The sequence below is a fragment of the Malaclemys terrapin genome, chromosome 3 (genome assembly GCF_027887155.1).
Source record: "Malaclemys terrapin pileata isolate rMalTer1 chromosome 3, rMalTer1.hap1, whole genome shotgun sequence".
NCBI classification, from domain to species: Eukaryota; Metazoa; Chordata; order Testudines; family Emydidae; genus Malaclemys; species Malaclemys terrapin.
Window position 1 is genome coordinate 129,073,638 of NC_071507.1, and position 20,857 is coordinate 129,094,494.

The 20,857-nt window shown below is 40.3% G+C and overlaps 1 protein-coding gene across 1 annotated transcript in view; it reads left to right on the plus strand.

Annotated features, from left to right (window-relative positions):
* POPDC3 (popeye domain containing 3) overlaps nucleotides 1-15,806 on the plus strand; it is a 34,033-nt gene extending 18,227 nt beyond the window's left edge. Inside the window, exons 2-4 of the mRNA XM_054023512.1 lie at nucleotides 10,185-10,914; nucleotides 12,295-12,403; nucleotides 13,097-15,806. Of these exons, the coding sequence (XP_053879487.1) occupies nucleotides 10,424-10,914; nucleotides 12,295-12,403; nucleotides 13,097-13,408 (912 nt within the window). The 5' untranslated portion in view covers nucleotides 10,185-10,423 and the 3' untranslated portion in view covers nucleotides 13,409-15,806. The remainder of the gene's footprint in view (nucleotides 1-10,184; nucleotides 10,915-12,294; nucleotides 12,404-13,096) is intronic.
* Nucleotides 15,807-20,857: the final 5,051 nt, after the last annotated feature.

A 20,857-nucleotide genomic window follows, 5' to 3' on the forward strand; every position in this document is an offset into this window, starting at 1 on the left:
AAGAGAATGGCGAAAAAATAAAACACCAAAAGACATGCCAAGAAGCAAGAAAAAATGTCCAACGAGGTGCACTTCATTTCCTGAGCTGGAGAAAGATCTCAATAATTGCGTTGTTGAATGTTGACAAAATGGGTACATTGTCACCAGAACTGGAATTCGTCTGCATGCTCTGCAAATGTCGAAAGATGACAATACAAGTCAGTAAAGCCGTCAATGTTTGTCGCATCAGCAGGTTGGTGTACTCAGTTCATGAACCGTCATGGTCTCTGTCTTCATCAGCGAACAAAGATAGCGCAAAAGCTGCTGAGAGAGCTGGAAGAAAAAAATCGAATCTTTCCAAAGGTTTATTATAAAATATTTAAAGGAACATGCATTTGAACTGTCACAAATAGAAAATATGGATGAAACACCGATGACATTCGATCACCTGAGCAACAGAACAGTAACCGGTGTTGGTGAAAAAACAGTTTTAATTAAACCACTGGCCATGGAAAAAAATCCATTTTACGGTGGTTTTATCATGTTTGGTAAATGGATCAAAGCTCCCTCCTGTTGTTATTTTTAAAAGAAAAAACATGAAAGTTCCTGCTGGTGTCATCGTATGTGCACATGAAAAGAGATGGATGGATGAAAGTGGGACTATTGAATAGCTGGAAAAAGTGTGGAATAAGAGACCAGAAGCACTTTTCAAGAAACCCGCTATGCTCGTTTGGGACATGTTCATGGCACACAAGATGAATGAGGTGAAAAATGTGGCCAAAAATATGAAAACTACTTTGGCTGTAATACCTGGAGGCTTAACTTGAGTTCTACAACCACTTGATGTCTGCCTGAACAACCCCTTTAAAGACAGGCTATGCAAAATGTGGTCTGAATGGATGTGCTCAGGCATGGCCAAGTTGACAAAAAGCAGGAATCTTATGAAGCCTGAAATCAATCAAGGTCGCCCAGTGGGTGTCCATTCCCTCGGAAATGTAGAAAAATCATTTAGGAAATGCTGTATCAGCAACACACTTGATGGGTCAGAAGATGATGCCATATTTGATGATGACACAACAGAGGCTGATGATGAGAAGGAATCTGAGTCTGAAGACGACACTGCCGACATCTACGATGACAATGCAACTGTAGCTGTGACTGAAGCCAAGTTTAATGAACTGTTTGGTGAATCAGAGACTGATTCAGACTTTGAAGGATTTTAAGACTTTTTAAAGTCTCATATTGTTCTAAGTTACTTATTTTAAACATCCATTTACAGATTTTAAATATTGACTAATTTTGAAGGTGAATACATATTTGTTCAGTTATTATTATTATAACTTATATTTTTTTCATTAGATTACATTAAAATAATTCTAGCAAAACTTTTGAGTGTTTCTTGTGATGCCAGCTTTTAAAATATAGCAGGGGTTGGCAAACTTTGGCTCACGGCCTGTCAGAGTAAGCTGCTGGTGGGTCGGGACATTTTGTTTACCTGGAGCGTTCACAGGAATGGAGCCCCTCACCTCCCAGTGGCCGCGGTTTGCTGTTCCCAGCCAATGGGAGCTGTGGAACTCCTGCACGGCAAACCGCGGCCACTGGGACCTGAGGGGCTCCATGCCTGTGAACGCTCCAGGTAAACAAAACGTCAAGGCCCACTAGAGGCTTACCTCAACGGGCCAGGAGCCAAAGTTTGCCAACCCCTGAAATATAGGGTTGGCTTATGAAAGGGTCTTACAATTTTTGCTATTTTTACCTAACCATCTTGGGGGGGGGGGTCGGCTTATAAACGAACGAGCCAACGACCGAGTATATACAGGACTTAAAAAAACGTTTGCCTTTTCTTTTTGAGTCTTTGGCTACCTGTTCTTCAAATTCTTTTTTAGCCTTCTTAATTATATTTTTACACTCATTTGCCAGAGTTTATGCTCCTTTCTATTTTCCTCACTAGGATTTAACTTCCACTTTTTAAAGAATGTATTTTTGTCTCGCACTGCTTCTTTTACTTTGTTGTCTAGCCAAGGTGGACCTTTTTTGGTTCTCTTACTATGTTTTTTAATTTAGGGGTATACATTTAAGTTGAGCCTCTACTATGGTGTCTTTAAAACGTTTCCAGGGATTTCACTTTTGGCACTGTACCTTTTTAATTTCTGTTTTAACTAACATCCTCATTTTTGTGTCATCCCCCTTTCTGAAATTAAATGTTACAGTGTTGGGCTGCTGTGGTGTTTTTCCCTGCCAGAGGGATTTTAAATTTAATTATATTATGGTTAGTATTACCAAGCAGTCTAGCTATATTCACCTCAGATCTTGTGCTGCACGTAAGACTAACTCAAGAATTGCCTCTCCTCTTGTGGGTTCCACGACTAGCTGCACCAAGAATCAGTTATTTACCTCTTATGAGTTTGTGATGCCATTTGATAAGTTGGTAAACTAAACCCTGGTATAAATAGGAAGTGAATTGACCATGCAGAAGAGAGATGTTTTGAGGGACTTCATAAGGTTGAAGTATTTTAAATGCTTGTCATTTTGTGGAACATTTTCATAAACATTTTTAGTCAAACTGAAATAGGAGGTGTAGTGGGGTGGACACCCGCTCCTGCCCTGAGAGGTTGGAAAAGCCCTGCAGAGGGCTGGGGCTGGGCAAGGTAAAACCCTGGCTGATTGGGGGAAGTTGCTGCAGCTGGGCCACACCCTAATCAGAGCCCAGGTGGCCTGTATAAAGGCAGGGAGCCAGGAGCTCAGGCAGAGTTTCTGCATTCAGGGAGGGAAGGGCCTGGCTGCAGGGAGCTAGACATAGGGTATCTGTAGTGGAGCAGGGCTGGGGAAAGGCCGAGGAGCTGGGGAGCTCCAGCCTGGGAAGACCCAGGCTGCGGCCTAGTATTGGACCAAGGGGTACCGGGGTTGCAGAGGGCAGCCCAGGGTTAGGCCAAGGCAGCAGGTCCAAACCCTCCTTGCCAGTGATGAGTCTGCCCCAGGGAGCTAGTTGGTGACTGGCAGTGGCCTAGTGCTGAGGCAAGGTGGGGATAGTGGGTGGAGGTTCCCCAGGGCGGGGAGACCCAGATCTGTGGGGTACTGCCAGGGGGCAGCATCCCAGTAATAGGGGCACCGGGTCCTGGGAGGGACACGGGCGCCAGAAGAGGACAGGCAGATCACCGGCCTGCAGAGGGCGCTCCAGAGGCTGGTGAGCTAATTCCCTGGACGACCAGCAGGAGGCGCCGCAGGGGTGAGTCCGAACCCCTCTTACAGGAGGAAACTCTATTGACTTCAGTAACCCTTCAAGGGCAGGTCATCACTACAGGGGGGGTCGATTTAAAATACGTAAATTCAGCTACGTGAATAGCGTAGCTGAATTCGACCTATCGGAGCCGACTTACCCCTGTGAGGACGGTAGCAAAATCGACTCCGCGGCTCCCCGTCGACGGCACTTACTCCCACCTCCGCTGGTGGAGTAAGAGCGTCGATTCGGGGATCGATTGTCACGTCCCGACGAGACGCGATAATTCGATCCCTGAGAGATCTATTTCTACCCGCCGATTCAGGCGGGTAGTGTAGACCTAGCCTAAGACTAAGAAATTTAAGGTCAGGAACTTTATCAAGGTAGTACAAGTGACACTGGATTTGTGTTGTTTGGCCCTGTGTATTAATCTTGATATCCCCATGTATAGTTCTATGTCTTGACAATGTACTGCTTTACTTTAGAGATTTTGGCTTAGGTTCATTAAAAGATAGACCAATCTGTGTTTACAGGAGTTACAAAAGCTTTGAGTTAACTGGTATTGGCCTTCCAAACCACTGGAATTCTATGGCTGCATTGTGTCAATTTCAGTTGCATAACATAATAAATGCTCGATGTTGTGTGAACTAAGTAGTAGTACCAATCGATGACCTTATTTACATCATACAGGCAGAGTCCCCCATAATATTTTGACCACAATCTCATTCAAAACGCAGCAGTTTACTTCATAGGAATTGGTATTGTATTAATTTGACAATTGGTAGACGGGGTATCGTTGACACTAAGCTAGAAATATCTGTGTTATCAAAAGTAAAGTAAAAAACAACATAGGACCAGGTTGTCTTAAAAAAATCCTTTAAAAAATCACTTGTTCTGCAGTTGACTAGCAGCATTCTCACTGCACTGCCAAAGAATTTCAGAATAGAAGACTCCGTAGCCATGTGCTTTTGTCAATTCTGTTTCTTTGAGTTCAACAATCCTATATTTTGACTCTACTTGTAGTGCCTAATGATCTCTCCATCTAATTAACTTAAGAACTTTTATTTGTAGCAGAGATTACTCTTATCAACTCACTTGGTAAAAGTGCCAAAATCTGCATTTAGTTATATTTCTGTAGTAACTCCATTGACCCCAAGATTTACACTAGTGTGACTGAGAACAGAATTTGGAGAATGGCTCATCTTAAAGCTCTAGGATATCTCTTCTACAGGATTTAGGATCCAATAGTGCCACATGGCTCCCCCCTTTTAACACACACACCAAAAAAAAACAGCGTGCTGTGGAAAAAAGATCGTACCCACCTCCACCACCACACACACGCACACTCTTGCAGATCTTAGTACTCAGAGAGGGCCAGACCTCCAAAACTTCTCATCAGTACTGCCCCACTATATTTCTCTCAGCTCTTCTAGATTTCACCATTTTAGCAGCCATGTCTTGGAATCCTGCAGCTAATGTTCCTTTTTTAGTAAACTAAAGGAATTAAAGCTCAGCAGCTAATAAATGTGCTATTGTGATATATTCCATGCACCTCTATGAATTGTCATTTTCAAGGGTGGTACTTCTGAACTGCTGGATCCACTCAGCACACCAGTAGCACTTCCTCTAAGTATTGACTTCAGTGGTTCCTGGAAAAATCAGTTCCATTCGATGTCCCAAGAAATCTAGTATTTGCAATAGGTTTCTCTTTTTCCTAGTAAAACAGCAGCGGAACTGACATTTAAAGTTGGGTATTTTTCACTTTTAATTACATCACTGATGAATTTTGATTTTACACTTCCTACTGATGCTAGGCTCCTTTTGGATAAGTATATTTTGTTTTAAAATCTGACACAGAAGCCATTATGTTTTTAAATTCTGGTGATCTCACAGAGCTCAGATATTCAGTGGCTTTTCCTGGGAATAAATCAGAATGTGCAGAATGAATCCTGAAAGTGTTAAACAGCATCGTGTATATTGTAACATGTAGGCTATAACTCTAAAGCTTTGTTACACACTGTTCTCTTTGTGGTTGCTTTTGAGAAATTCTTTCTATATTGTCATGCTTGTAGTACAAGAGCAAGTTCCTTTGTATACAGAGGCACCCTTAAACTGTGCGGCTTTACTTCTACTTGACAGATTTTTTGCATGTCATAGCTGAAAAGTCATTTTACATGTGATGAAAAAGGAACACCCTGCGCTACGCTTATGTTCCATATTGACTCATTCAGGGCCAGATCCTTTACCCCAGAAGTCAGTAGATGCTTTGCCATTGACTTCAGAGAGTACAGAAGCATGTGACCTAGGTTGTGCCAATAAAATTTCAAATATTAAGAAGCAATCCTTACCATGTTGGGAAAAGTTATTTGTAAATTAAAAAAAAAAAAAGCAAACAAAAAAAGCTAGATCATGCCCTTCCTAGGAAGGGAACATTTCTAGTATCTCCGTAGGGTCATCCACTCAGTGAGGTGGAGATGGTGGCTAGCCATAGGTCCGACATTATGCAAGTAGGCTGGAGATCCCCGCCCTCCTCCCCCCCCCGAACATGCTTGAAGACTTCGTGTGTGACTGGAAAGCTCCACCATTTATTACAACAGCAGTTCTTATGCTGCTACTGTTTCCCTTGCTATGGGCATGATCCAGAGTGCATTGAAGTGAATGAGAGTCTTTCCATTTACTTCAGTGGGCTTTGGATCAGGCCCCCTGGCTGCATATTCACACCTTCTCTGCAGGTTGTTAATTATGGCATGAACCAGCATTTACCTCTGTGAGATTATGTCAGAGTTGAACTCCCTACACCAGAGAATCATGCCATCTAGTGCAGAGGTTCTCAAACTGTGGTCTGTGAGCTCTATTCAGGTGGTCCGTGGATAGTTCCCTTTAAGGTGCATGCCTGGGCGGCCGCACACAAGAAAATGAAGGGCCACCCACCTAATTAGAGGAGGCACAGGCGTGGCTCCACTAATTAGGTGCCTGGACCCTGGAGAAGATGCACATGTAAGGTGAGGAGGTGACCTTGGGGGGTCGGGGGCAGAGGGGGTAGGTGGGAGGGGGCAGTGGGGTGAGAAGAGAGGGTGGGGGGAATTTGGACGTGCAGGGCTGCAGTGGCCAGAGAAAGAGGCGACTTTCCCCAGCTCTAGGGCTGCGGCTGCTGGGGAAAGACTCCCCTCCTTCCCAGCCCCAGCTCTGTGGCTGCTGTGGTAGGGGATATCCGCCTCCTTCCCAGCCCCAGCTCAGGGGCTGCCGTGATGGGGGGAGAGAGGGCACATCCATTGCATTAGAAAGGTAAGACTACTGATATTAAAATATGAGTTGTGTGCTTTTTATTTACAGAACAAAAAAAGTTAATTATTAAAGGTTTGTTTGTTTTTATAGCGCTTTTATCCAAAGCACTTTACAATAGTTAGCTAACAGTACAAACAACCTTTGGAAAGATCATTAAGTGGTCCACCGAGACCCTCAGCAATTTTCAAGTGGTCTGTGAAAAAAATAAAAGTTTGAGAACCACTGATCTAGCATGTTCCTTGGATCTACCCGCTTGGCTGCCAACAGACATTCCCTCCTCCCCAAGTTCCATTTCTAGCAGATCTGCCTCAACACATGTTGTTTACAGGAGGGCCTTCCCAACTGGTAGCTCCTTTCTTTTGGTATTTATAGCCCTCATTTAAAAAGTTACTACTTGATGTGAGATTTGATAGGGTTTGAATATAAATCAAACTTATCAATACTCTGCTTTTGATGGAATAATAGTAGAAATAGTAGCACTATTTGTTAAGTGATACCAGATAGTATGACTAATGCAAGTCCTAATATCGATTTTCAACATTTTATGAATCACATTTGTTTATTATGTTACATTTATTAAATGTGCCCTTTCAGATGTCTCAGGACACAGAATGTACACTAGAACATATTTCTGTTGGCCATATAGTAAAGAAATTTTACATGTTTATGTATAATGTAAAGTTAGTAATATTTTAGGGGAGGTTTCATGGTGAAGCAATGTTTACATAGTGGTGTAATATTGGGCCAAGTCTACATGGGAATATTCAAGAAAGTTAAGGCAAGTCAACTAAAGATGCTGTGCACATAAGTTAAAACTTATTTAACATCAATGTGGATGATTGGGTTTTATTTTCTTAAATATGAGCACATCACTGTGGTGCTCTACTCTCTCTACTGGCTCCCCATAGAATACAGTGTCCTGTTTAGATCTCTGCCGTAATCTTCAAAGCCCTCCATTGGATTGGCCCTGTCTATCCAAGAGATTGCCTCTCACCCTGCCAACATGACTTCCCAGGGCAGTGATATTCAGTTGGAACAAAGAAACTGCCAGTCAACAGAGGGAGGCTCATGAGAGCAGGAGACAGCTTTCACAGGAGCTGGACCTAGCCTGTGGAACCCTTGCCCTCAAAAGATAAGAGTGACCCCCCAGATCTCACGGTTAAATGTAAAACTCATTTGTTTTTCTTAGTTTTCTCTCAATCAGTTCTCCTTTCTCATACTCTGTAAACAAAATCCCCCAAAATACAAATTAATCAAGCTATTGCTCCAACGGACTGGGGGAGTTTTGTTCTTATTTCTATTTCTAAATTCTTAGAGGATCACCAGTACTGCAGTGATGGGAGGCCATAGATACATAGAACACACTTGGAAATCTGAATTGAAATTCATCCCCAACTGATTATCCTATTAAAATATTAACAGGAATATTTTGGTACTTCCTCCTATTTTGGTGTTAATGAAACTTGTGTTGCACTGATATCATCCTTACAATATTGAATTTTGCTCCTTAAATTTTCTTTTGACTTTTTTGTTTATACATGGTACATAGTTAAAAAAAAATAATAAGCAGTGTTTTTGATTGTTGGCATATAATTAGTAAGGCTATTGACAAAACTATAAAATAACCCCCACCACACACAATCTCTTATTAATTTGAGTAAGGAATCAATCCGATCTCATCTTTCATGCCAAACTTGTCATTCCTTCAGTGCCCTAAAAGGACTATTGCTGAAAATCTGACAATTAGGGCTGTCGATTAATCACAGCTAACTCACGCAGTTAACTCAAAACAATTAATTGCAATTAATCTGTTTTAATTGTACTGTTAAACAATAGAATACCAATTGAAATGTATTAATTTTTTTGGATATTTTTCTACATTTTCATATATATTCTGTGTTGAATTGATTTCAAAGTATATATTTTTGATTATAAATATTTGCACTGTAAAAATGATAAAGAAATAGTATTTTTCAATTCACCTCATACAAGAACTGTAGTGCAATCTTTGTCGTGAAAGTGCAATTTACAAATGTAGATTTTTTTTTTAACATAACTGCACTCAAAACCAAAACAATGTAAAATTTCAGAGCCTACAAGTCCACTCAGTCCTACTTCTTGTTCAGTCAATTGCTAAGACAAACAAGTTTGTTTACATTTACAGGAGATAATGCCCTCTTCTTATTTACAATGTCACCAGCAAGTGAGAACAGGTATTTGCATGGCACTTTTGTAGCTGGCATTGCAAGGTATTTATGTGCCAGTTATGCTAAACATTCGTATGGCCCTTCATGCTTTGGCCACCATTCCAGAGGACATACTTCCATGCTGATGACACTTGTTAAAAAAAAATTGTTAATTAAATTTGTGACTGAACTTCTGGGGGGAGAATTGTCTGTTCACTGTTCTGTTTTACCTGCATTCTGCCATATATTTCATGTTATAGCAGTCTTGGATGATGACCCAGCACATGCTGTTCATTTTAAGAACACTTTGACTGCAGACAAAATGCAAAGAAGGTACCAATGTAAGATTTCTAAAGATAGTTACAGCACTCAACCCAAGGTTTAAGAATCTGAAATGCTTTCCAAAATCTGAGAGGGATAAGGTGTGGGGCATACTTTCAGAAGTCTTAAAAGAGCAGCACTCTGAGGCAGAAACTACAGAACCCAAACCACCAAAAAAGAAAATCAACCTTCTGCTGCTGGCATCTGACTCACATAATGAAAATGAACATGGGTCGGTCCTCACTGCTTTGGATTGTTATTGAGCAGAACCCATCATCAGCATGGACGCAAGTCCCCTGGAATGGTTGTTGAAGAATGAAGGGACATATGAATCTTTAGTGCATTTGGCACATAATTATCTTGCGATGCCAGCTACAACAATGCCTTGCGAATGCCTCTTCTCACTTTCAGGTGACATTGTAAACAAGAAGTGGGCAGCATTATCTCCTGCATATGTAAAGAAACTTGTTTGTCTGAGCGATTGGCTGAACAAGAAATAGGACTGAGTGGACTTGTAGGCTCTGAAGTTTTACATTGTTTTATTTTTGATTGCAGCTTTTTTTGTACATAATTCTACATTTCTAAGTTCAACTGTCCTGCTAAAGAGATTGCACTACAGTACTTGTATTAGATTAATTGAAAAATATTATTTCATTTTTTACAGTGCAAATATTGGTAAGAAATATAAAGTGAACGCTGTACACTTTGTATTCTGTGTTGCAATTGAAATCAATATATTTGAAAATGTAGAAAACATCCAAAAATATTTAAATAAATCATATTCTATTATTGTTTAACAGTGCGATTAATCACAATAAATTTTTTTAATCGCTTGACAGACCTACTGACAATATGTTATTAAGAAAGATATCTAAGACCAGGAAAGATTTATTTATTTTATTTATTTATTTTTTGGGCTAGAAATAAGGTATGCATATTTTTAACAGTGAGAGTAATTAACCATTAGAATAAGTTATCGAGGGTGGAGTTCCCCCTCACCTGAAGTCTTTAAACCAGAAGTTATGATGAGCTTGATGCTGGAGCCACTTGGTGAAATTCTGTGACTTGTATTATGTAAGAGGTCAGATTAGATGAACATAGTGCCCATTTCTGGCATTAAAATCTGTGAAATCTTGTCTGAGCTAACTTATGCAAATGTTTGTATAAATGCTCCTCTCTTTTCTTCACTTGGCCAGATCAGATCATGTTATGGATCCAACCAAATCAGAAGGATGCGTGAGCCGGTGAGAAAGAACATGGACTTCTGAGAACACTAACTTCCTAGATGCTTAAAATAGAAGAGCCTGGGATTATGGTGATCAGTTACCAATGGCTACAAAGATGGAAAAGCAATGGACCCCTCTACCTGTACCTGTATAAATAAAGTTTTAGAAGGCAGAGAGAACTTAAACTGAACCAAATAATTATTTCAGCCATGGGAGAAAATGAAAGTTTTTGGGAGAGCTTGATATATGCACATCCTACCTGTGTAGCCTGGAAGCAAGAGCCAGAAGGATCTATCTACCATCTAGCTAGTATTCTATTTGTTGTTGGCTTCATGGGAGGAAGTGGATTCTTTGGGCTAATGTACGTCTTCAGTTTGCTTGGACTGGGCTTTCTCTGCTCTTCTGTATGGGCTTGGCTGGATATATGTGCTGCTGATATATTCTCCTGGAATTTTGTCCTCTTTGTGATATGCTTCATACAATTTATTTATGTTACTTACCAAGTTCGGAGTGTTTCCTTTGAAAAAGAATTCCAGGAACTCTACAGTTCTCTTTTTCAGCCTCTGGGAATCTCCTTGACTGTTTTTAGGAAGATTGTCTTGTGTTGTGATGCAGAAGTGGTTACTTTGGAGAAGGAGCATTGTTATGCTATGCAAGGCAAAACACCTATTGATAAACTCTCTATGCTTGTGTCTGGAAGGTTTGTATCAGTTTGTTCGTATCTATTTACAGGGTGGGTTTTTTTCATCCTTCCAAATATAAAAGTAAACAGTAATTCCTTATTTGTATATTGTTTGCTCACATTTAATTCAAGTACCAGAGATTAAATAGGCTGACAGTTTAAAAACTGTAAACATGTCCAGGAAGTCTCCAGCATAAGAACACTTTGAGCACAAAAGCCATAACAGTTTAAAGAACAAGGAGACTAATATTTTTTTTTCAGACCAATGTATTATACCACTTCCATTTTTCCTTAAGACATTCAAATAAAGGGAGCATGAGTGCATTCATCAACGTGTACCCTGTATTTGTTACCCATCTATTGTTTTAATAACATAAGAATATTTTAGAAGTGTTCTCTATTAGTATAACCTGACTAGTATGGGAAACAAAATTGTGCTACACCATATAGCAGTGAATGCTATGTTTGTTTTTAATAGCGTATCACTGCATTATATCCTAGATTGTACCTACCTGCTTCATGGGTGTCCAAGGAGCAGAAAAGGCATAAGAAACAAACAGCCTTCCTCCACAACAGCTGGGCACAACCACAGTTCCTGCTAGTGTCCGCATGAGTGCTAGCTATGATGCAGGAGTAGTGTCCATCCCTCCACATTGGCCAAACATGCAGGGAAATGCATGCTACACTCCTTCCTGGGGGCTGGGGTGAGACAAAAGACTTGCACACCCCTGCATGTGGGAGATGAGAGCATTAAGCCCCATCCTGAGTAGCCCTCAGAGTGGCATACAAGGTGCAGTTGAGTCCTAGATAATTTTTTAACTCATGAAAATCTTGGCCTGTGGAGGGCTAGGCCATTCATACGGAGACCCAGTGTCTCCATGCTATTCCTCTAGCCTCAGTCACAGCTCCTGAAACAGCATTACCTTGCATGGGAAAACCATATATGTTACATGAGGGATGTCTCCCCAGCTACCATGCCTCCCTCTCACCGTAGCCCTCTAAAACTGCAGAGCCACAAAATAACAAAGGGGGTTCTATTGGTCTTAGAAGAAGGTGAATCATGCTTTTTCACCATCTCTATGTATATCCGCCATATCAGGCCACCGTATGCCTAACATTCAGCCCTTCCACATGCTAGTCACCTATAGAATGATCTTGCCTTGAGTAAGGACTATAAGATTTGAACCTTAGTTGCTTGCTTGCTGTTTTGTATGTGCTTGTTCCAACTGCATATAAAAACTTAAAGAAAACAGTATGAACAAATAAGCATAGACCTCAACACCCTGTACTGAGTATTAAAGTACCTCACATCCAGCTGCTGTTTAACATTTAGAAGTAACTTACTATTCTGTCTACTTTTATGAGTGCAATATTGACATATCCCCTGTATTTTGATAGGATCAGAGTGACCGTTGATGGAGAGTTTCTGCATTATATTTTCCCCCTTCAATTTCTGGATTCTCCTGAATGGGATTCCCTAAGACCCACAGAAGAAGGTATTTTCCAGGTAAAACATGAAGGGTTTTTGTGTACTTCTTTAAACTGTTGCATAGTTAAACACTTTAGAAATTAATGTACTGTATTATTTTTGTTATTGAAAATGCCAGACTTGGGCATATAGGGGAGGGAGGTCTGGTTACCCAATTGATTGGTTATGTCTGTATTCTGTTGGTATTTATTTAGTTTTATATTGTTGCTGCAAAATATGATTGCTTAGAAATAATGACCCTATTTGGTATTTCAGAATTAGACTGCCTTTGTATTATGTAACGGTCTTTTTACATTTCGTCTGGGCTTACACCTAGAGAACTTCTGGATCCAAGAAAACTAGAAATTCTTGGTCTTCTTCCCCACCTGTCTTCTATCTGCAATGAGTCTTGGGTCATATTCTCAGCTGGCTTAAATTGACTTAGCTCAGTTAACTTTAACTATTGTATATACAGAGCAGAAAGAATAAGGCACATGCACAGGCAGCAATCCAAGAAGCACTAGTGGCACTTTCAAAGGACTATTTGTAGGATTTCTGTGGCCAATTGTCATAAAAGCCTGATTCTGCAGTTTTTTTTTTTACTTGTGCAGCTTTCCTATTGAAGCCCATGGGAGTTTCTTCTGAGTAAGAAGAATAGGCCTGAGCCCTTCATACAATTGTATAGTCAACATCAGCACACTGGAATTTAGCTATTTTTAATCTCATTTTCAGGTAACTCTTACAGCAGAGACGGACTGTCGATATGTGGCTTGGAGAAGAAAGAAACTGTATTTGCTGTTTGCTAAACACCGTTTCATTTCACGTCTGTTTTCAATTTTAATTGGGAGTGACATTGCTGATAAACTATATGCCTTGAATGATAGAGTGCACGTAGGAAAAGGACTTCGATATGACATCCGGTTACCAAACTTCTACCAAGTGGCAGTACCAGGGACACCCAAAGTGCAACCTGCAGAACAACTTGTGAGCAATTCAAGACAAAAGTTCACTAACATTGCAAACTGTGACTCTTCTAAAAAATAAAAATCGAAAAGATATATGCTAAATTAAATAGGGAAATACAAGTTAATAACAGGAAAATCAAGCTGAACAAAACCTAGTAAAGCCAAACTTAATTGAAAGTGCCATTTACTTTAGCTAAAATAGCTTGCATCCCTTTTCTCCCTGCAGAGCCAGCTGGTTGGCTTGTACATCTTGACTAATTATGCATTATGATTAATTTCTTTTGTTGGTCTTATTACTTTGGGGGGGGGGGAAATGAATCATGATGGGATGAAGCTTTATTGTAATTGTGGTGCCTTCTGTGTGTGTGTGTTGTTTTTTTTTAAATGATATTTGCATAGCGCTCTTGATCATATGTATTCCAACTTGCTTGTCATAATGAATTATGAATCTATTTCATCATAGTGAAAAGCAAGTTATCTTATCTTATTTTGAGTTGCTTGTTACATTCATAATTACAATATGTGAACCTGATCTTTTTTTAACCATCAGAATCTTAGAGAAGATTACTTTAAAAAAAAATTTAAACTCAGATTGTCGTTTTCTTTTTTAAAAAGGGGAAATGACAGAATGTGAAATGCACAGTAAGACAACGTTTTTTTTTGTTTTTTTTTTCATTCAGTCCATGAACAGTTGATTTCTCTCAGGCTATAGGAAAGAGGCATTACACGGAAACAAAAAACACTAGTGTAGTTGCTGACGTGAAAAAAAGTAAAGCAATCAATATAATTGCTGCAAAATATATAATAGGAAAAAGGTTGTGTAGTGCTTTGAAGTAGCTAGACTTCAAAGGTGTAAATGCCAATCATAATGTACAATAAATACTGTACATCAATCACTAACATATTTAAGTCTATATTTTACAGAAACCCTTTGTCAGGTTTGTTATAAAGCAACACAAATCAGTAAATACGTGGGGCTACCAACATAAAACAGCAAACTATTCTTCTTAGTAGTGAAGTACTCCTATTTAGCTTGCAAAGTCACTTTTCTGTGCCTATAAACGTTTTAATTTAAAATACATTTTCTCCCTAGTGTGGGTGTCTTTAATAGTTTATGGGGATTGAAGATCAACATTTGGTTGGAGAAACCTAGTTTTATACCTTTTCCAATTGATTTTGAGGTCATTGTGCCTTTGGGGAAGAGGTGTTTGAATGTCTTTCCTAACTTACTATCTTGCTCTATGCTTGATGCATGCCTATAATCAAAAAGGGAGAACCATTACTATTTTATGAGACAATATTAATGCTTGATACATATCAAGGTAGATTGCCTTTTTAATATTTAAAACTTAAAAATTGCTCTAGGGTTTGGGAGGAAAAGTTAGTGCCTGCCTTTTTTTACTAGATCTTATGAGTCATTGGTGGAGGTTTAAAGCAGTTGCCACAGTCTCTACCTTGAAGGTAATCTTACTGTGTAAGAGGAAAAACTCTTTCAAAAACACATTCATCCTGGAGCCTGAGCGAAGTGGTTTTCAGTAAGAGTGGCTTTACAGAAGAAACCAAATAAATCCATGTATTTTAACAAAGTTATTACAAATGATGAAAAAGTATATATTGTACATCACTCAATACAAATAAAAGTAGTATTTACAATGCAAGAACAATTTTGCTTTTAGCTTTCTCCATTTTCTAGAGAGATAGATATGTAGTGGTGCCATGTGATATTGCAGAGCTACTTGTGTATAATGGGGTAATCCCAAATTCATTCTAATAAAAACCTCTTTATTATGTACTCCCTATGTTATACCACATGATGTCACGATGTCCATAAAATGACTTTGTTTCTGTAACCCTGTGGCAATACCTGCAGCCATTTAATTAACTGAAAGATGCTGAGTCCCTAAATTAATTTTGGAGCTGAGGCTGTACACCATTTTGCAGGAGGTGGCTTGCACCTCATATAATTGGGTTCTCTTATTGCTCTGTTGACTTCTCATTTGTGTTCTGCCAACTCATCCATCTCAGTCACAATTATCAAATATCTCACTCTTCAGATAAACTTTCAGCATTTTTTTAAAGGTACCCCAAAATTATTTTTTCCTCACCGAATCTGACGTAGATAAAAACCCAGGATTGAACATGTCCTTTGCTATATAATTTGTTTTGGACCAATAAGAGGGTTTTACAATATTTTATGAACCCCTAGGACTAGAAATGCCATTAGAAAGGTAGTATTCTAATTTTGACAAACATTGACAAAGCATTGATTTATTGCTCTGCTAGACATTCAAATCAAGACATCCTGCCTTTTTTTATTTTTCTTTTTAAAGCTAATTTTAAATAATAGAAGTTTTACAAAACTTACTAGTATTATTTTTTCTTGCTTGTACTATCAGATATATGGCATAAAATTCTGGTCCCCTTTGAAGTCAATGACAAAACTCCCATTTAAAATTCTGTCAAGTATCAGAGGGGTAGCCGTGTTAGTCTGAATCTGTAAAAAGCAACAGAGGGTCCCTGTGGCACCTTTAAGACTAACAGAAGTATTGGGAGCATAAGCTTTCGTGGGTAAGAACCTCACTTCTTCAGATCTGAAGAAGTGAGGTTCTTACCCACGAAAGCTTATGCTCCCAATACTTCTGTTAGTCTTAAAGGTGCCACAGGGACCCTCTGTTGCTATTTAAAATTCTGTGACCATGAAATTGACCAAAGTTGACCTTGAATTTGGAAGGGTCCTAACTGTCAGTGTGAGTATGTATAGAGAGACAGATATAGACTTTGGACCTGAGTCTTACCCCACTGTGTAAATCAGGAATAATGTCATTCATTAATTAGATCTTACTGGTTTAAGTGACAGGGTAATCAAGTCAACGCTGCTCTATGAAGCACAGAGGTCCATATTGTGAATCCCTTACTTAGACTGTAGTGACTCTGCTTGAGTAGCACCTCGCTCTTTGGATAGTTGCATTGTCTTGAGTGGGGCTATTGATGGAGTTGGGTTATAAGTAAGGTTGGCAGAATCTGGCACAATGTGACTGTTTTAAAAGCAGCTGTTTGCCCTTTCATCTGTGCATCAGTCTGTCAACTGATTAGTGCTTCCAGCATTTTTGAACATGTCAGGCAGGAATCCCCCTTCTGAATTGCAAATTTCATGCCACCAACCTGCAAGATAACTGTGCCCCATGAAGAATTTAGCTCAAAGAGAGAAGATGGTGTTTGCACCACTAGCATTCTCAGGAGTTCCCCTAGTACGGGTGGCAGAATTTAGTCTTGTGTAAAAAGCAAGGGTTACATTCTGCTCCATTGCCTGGGGTGACAACCAGGGAGAACTTAGCTCTATTTATTATAATACATGGTGCAACTTCTAATCAAGAATTATTTTCCTTGGACCAAAACAGAAACTGTGGCTCAATCTGATCAAAGAAGATTTGATCATGGAGTAGATTATGGTACCTAGCACACAAGATTCAGCCTGTTTTGAAGAAAAATGGGAAATGAGCCTGAATAATAATGCTATAGACTTACCACTCCAATTGAAGCTATGTACTCTTGTAATTATGAAATGATGTTGATACCACTTTCTAGAAAAAAGTTTGACTAGAACAACTTTTAAACTATTTAACCATAAACACTAGAACTATAACTATCACTGTGAATAACTAACTAAGCTAGGGAGAGTGGAGAGCAGCTAAGCAGCGCTCCACAGTTCCAACGACCGTCAGGGGCGGTAAGAAGGAACTGAGGGGGCGCCGGGTCGGCTGGGGTATATATTCAGCGCCATGAAGGCGCCACTCTAGGGGGCTCCACAGCCGACCCGCCGGTGTTGCTAGGGTAGAAAATCTTCCGACGATCGTGCACGCGGCGCGCGCACACCTAATGGAATGGATATGAGCAAGCACTCGAAGAAGAATATGAAATTATTGAGAGACAATGCATTGCCTACTGTTATATTCTCAATCGACATGAAAAATTACAATAAAATATTTTGCCACTGATGTGAACTGGTCTTGCAAGACCATCTGTTATTAAAAACCATTCTCAATTATTTAGGTACATAACATGAAGGAAAAAAACTACACTGAACTCGGGTGTAAAAATAGATTAATTACTCTGCTGTAATAGTTGAATTTATATTAAAAAAAAGTGGGAGTATTTCTGAAATACTCTGAGGTAGCTGAATAGACACATTGTCAAATGATTTCTTAGCCTACCTTTGGAAAATGTTTATTTTGATTACATTAATATGCATGAAAAATATAAGTACCATAATGGGTTCATGATTCCAGAGGGAGTGCATCAATTTTTCATCTGCATAATTCATACTAACTTGTTTCTTTTTGTAGAGTTTTGTGTGTGTCTGCAGTTTCTGCTTAATTTTCTGTCTAGTGTAGATGCAGTAAAAGCTGTAATGGGCCTTGCATGGTTTGGACAGATGGTTTTAGTACACCATTCACAGAACCTGACCGTGTAAACATTGATGTTTGAATTTTGTGGTGTTAGTAATCCAGCACAAAGGTGCTCAAGAAGACAAGTGCTATACATAACCCACTTTATTTTAACTTTCAATGTCTTCACCTCTGTTCTATGCATACCCACGTCCCAATGTGAATCAAAGGAATTAATGAAACTTAACATGCAATTTAGCCTGGTAACTTAACATGTAAATAAAGCCACATCATCTTGGTGAATCAAAGAGTGTAGGTGGAGCTTCATAAATACAAATGTGCTGATTTTCTCCTACACAAGTGAGGCATGTGACCTACCCGGCTGCTCTGGGAGGCTTAAGCAGCAGCTATGACTTCAGTGGGACTAATTGCATGAGTAAGGATTTGCAGGATCATGCTTAAGGTCAAAAAACTGCTGGCAGATTTATCTACAAAGGCAGCATACAAACATCACCCATGGAGAAGGTAAGAAGCTTCCAAGAGCTTGAGGGAGTAGAGGAAGATGTTCCAGCAACTAAAGTGCTACCCGGGGTTCTGGGGAACATATTTTAAATCCCTGCTCCACCATTGACGTTTTGTATGACCTTGAGTAAATCACTCAGCCTAAGTTCCTCATCTGTGAAATGGGGATGATAGTGCTTCCTTACCTCACAGCAATTTTGTGAGTCAGTACATTAAAGATTGTGATGTGCTCAAAAGCTAATGATAGGGGCCATATAAGCACCATAAGCAGCTGCGATAAAATAATAGAGTGAATAATGTTTGCTCCTTTCAGTGCTGGCACTCACTTCTAGCCCTGGAAGATCTTCAAATACCAAACTTCAAAATCATGAGACTTTTATACACAAAAAGCTATTTTTGATCATTTTATATATTTGCACAATTATTTTTTCTTTTCGGTACAATGTGGGCTCCTGGTAGCTGAAGTCTTGAATTGAGATTCAGCCATCGGGGGCTTCACTCCCAGTGTAATTTCACTAATACAAACCCCAAGTATACTTTAAAAAAGCTGCAATTTGCATTAGTTGAGTTTACTGCTGCCTGAAATCCTGGCTTTCCTTGTCTACAGTTGGGACTTGCACTGGTGCAGCTAACACCAGTTGCTGGCTACCAATGGCTGAAAATGCCAAGTATAGACAAATCGTAAGGCTCCGGATTTTACAGGTAGAAGAATACAAAAGGAAATCTCAATGAAAAATATTTAAATTTCTCGAAAGCATTCTTAAAATAGTTTTTTTCCATAGTACATATGGCATATATGTAATAAGATGGTATGAAGTTTCATTAACATTTATTTGGAATAACTTGCATTACTTGTCAAGTTACTGAGTTGTGCAACCATTCCCAATTCCTGCTCATATAACCTTTATACCACACAATGTGTGCGTACACACACACACACACACACACACACACACACACAAAATTCATACAGTATAGAGGATGGACTGTGCTCTGGGAATGGCTCTGGGCTGTGTGGTCAATGAAGATGTTGTTTGTAGGACCCCTGTTTCAGTGAAGGAAGCGAAAGGTGTCTAAAGATGTTGAATGCCAGCTCTAAAATGAGGATTATAATAATACCATTTAATCTCAAAGGAGTGTTTTGAAATTGATTAATATGTGAAGCAGTGAGGCCCAGATCCTCAGAGGTATTTAGGCACCAAACTCGCATTGAAATCAATGGCAGTTAGGTGCCTAAATACCTTTGAGGCTCTAGATCAAAGAAACTATGGTGAGAGCACCATAAAAATAATTATGAAGAAATTACTTATTGTGTATTGTGCAGCATTGGAATGGTGTGTGGTACATAAGGCATGGAACCGCACATTGAATGTGAGGGATAAAAAGAAATGTTGAATAGCTACCTATTCACTCAGTGAGGCAGGGGTCCTTTGGAAAACTAGTAGGTGATAATGTAATTAAAGACTATATCATAATTAAGAGTTTGTGTCAGTTATTTTTAGTTAAAGTTACATACAGATCACAGACAATAAAAATTTACGGGTGCCTGCACCCTGTCTGACTTTTACTAAAAAATAACTGGGGAGGGAGGTGGGGGGAAGGGCTGAGGGGGGAGCATGAATGACAGTTGGGCCCTGTGTGGGGGAACTGACAGCCTGAGCTCCACCGCCACGGGGGCATAGTCCCAACCCCAGCCATGGGGGGGAGGAGAGGTGCAGAGCCCCGGGTGAGGGCAGCCCTGGCCACAGCCACTGGTTGTGGGGGACATACAGCCCTGGGTCCAGCCCTTGCCACAGCCATGGGGCGCAGGGACAGCCGCAGCTGGGGAAGGGATGGGGTGCACAACCCTGGCTCTGGCCCCAACTGCAGCCACTGACAGCTGAAGCCAAAGAAGTCACAAAGCTCCAGTAAAGTCATGGAATCTGTGACCTCCATGACTAAATATTATCCTTAATCATAATGCATATTATTCCTGGGGGAATTCTGCACCACTGCACATGTGTAGAATTCATGTGCCCTGCAGATTTTTTTCCACCGCAGAAAATACATTGTCGGACAGGCACTGCAGTTCTGCCTCTCTCCCACAAGGGAATGATGGGGTGCTACAATACAGCACCGGCTCACTGCTCACCAGCCCTAGCAGTCAGCAGCCAAGAGGGAGAGATCAGAGGCTCATTCCTCACAGCACCCTGCTTACAGGGCCAGGTGAGAGGTATGGGGGGAGGTGGGGCAGAGGGCACGTAGACCAGCCACATGGAGCTGCTAGGGGTCATATAGGCTGAGATTCAGAAGGGCTAGCGGGAGGGACAGTCTGGACTAGGGGGTCAATGCGAGTGGGGTTGCAGGGACACATGGGGTTGGGGGGCAGGAGGGTACAGGGACACACACGGAGAGGGGAGATGTACCTGACTGATTGGGAAAGGCTAGGGGTCAGTCAGGGTCTGCATGGGAGAGGCTCCCCAACTTCCTAACTATCCCTCACCTGTCCCCAAAAAACTGTTCCCTTCTTCTCCCACCCACATCTAACAACCCTCCAGGTTCACTTTCAGGCTCCTTCCCAGCAATTACTTCCCTCTCCCTCAGCTCCTCCATTACCCCGAACTCCCTCAAACCTTTGCACT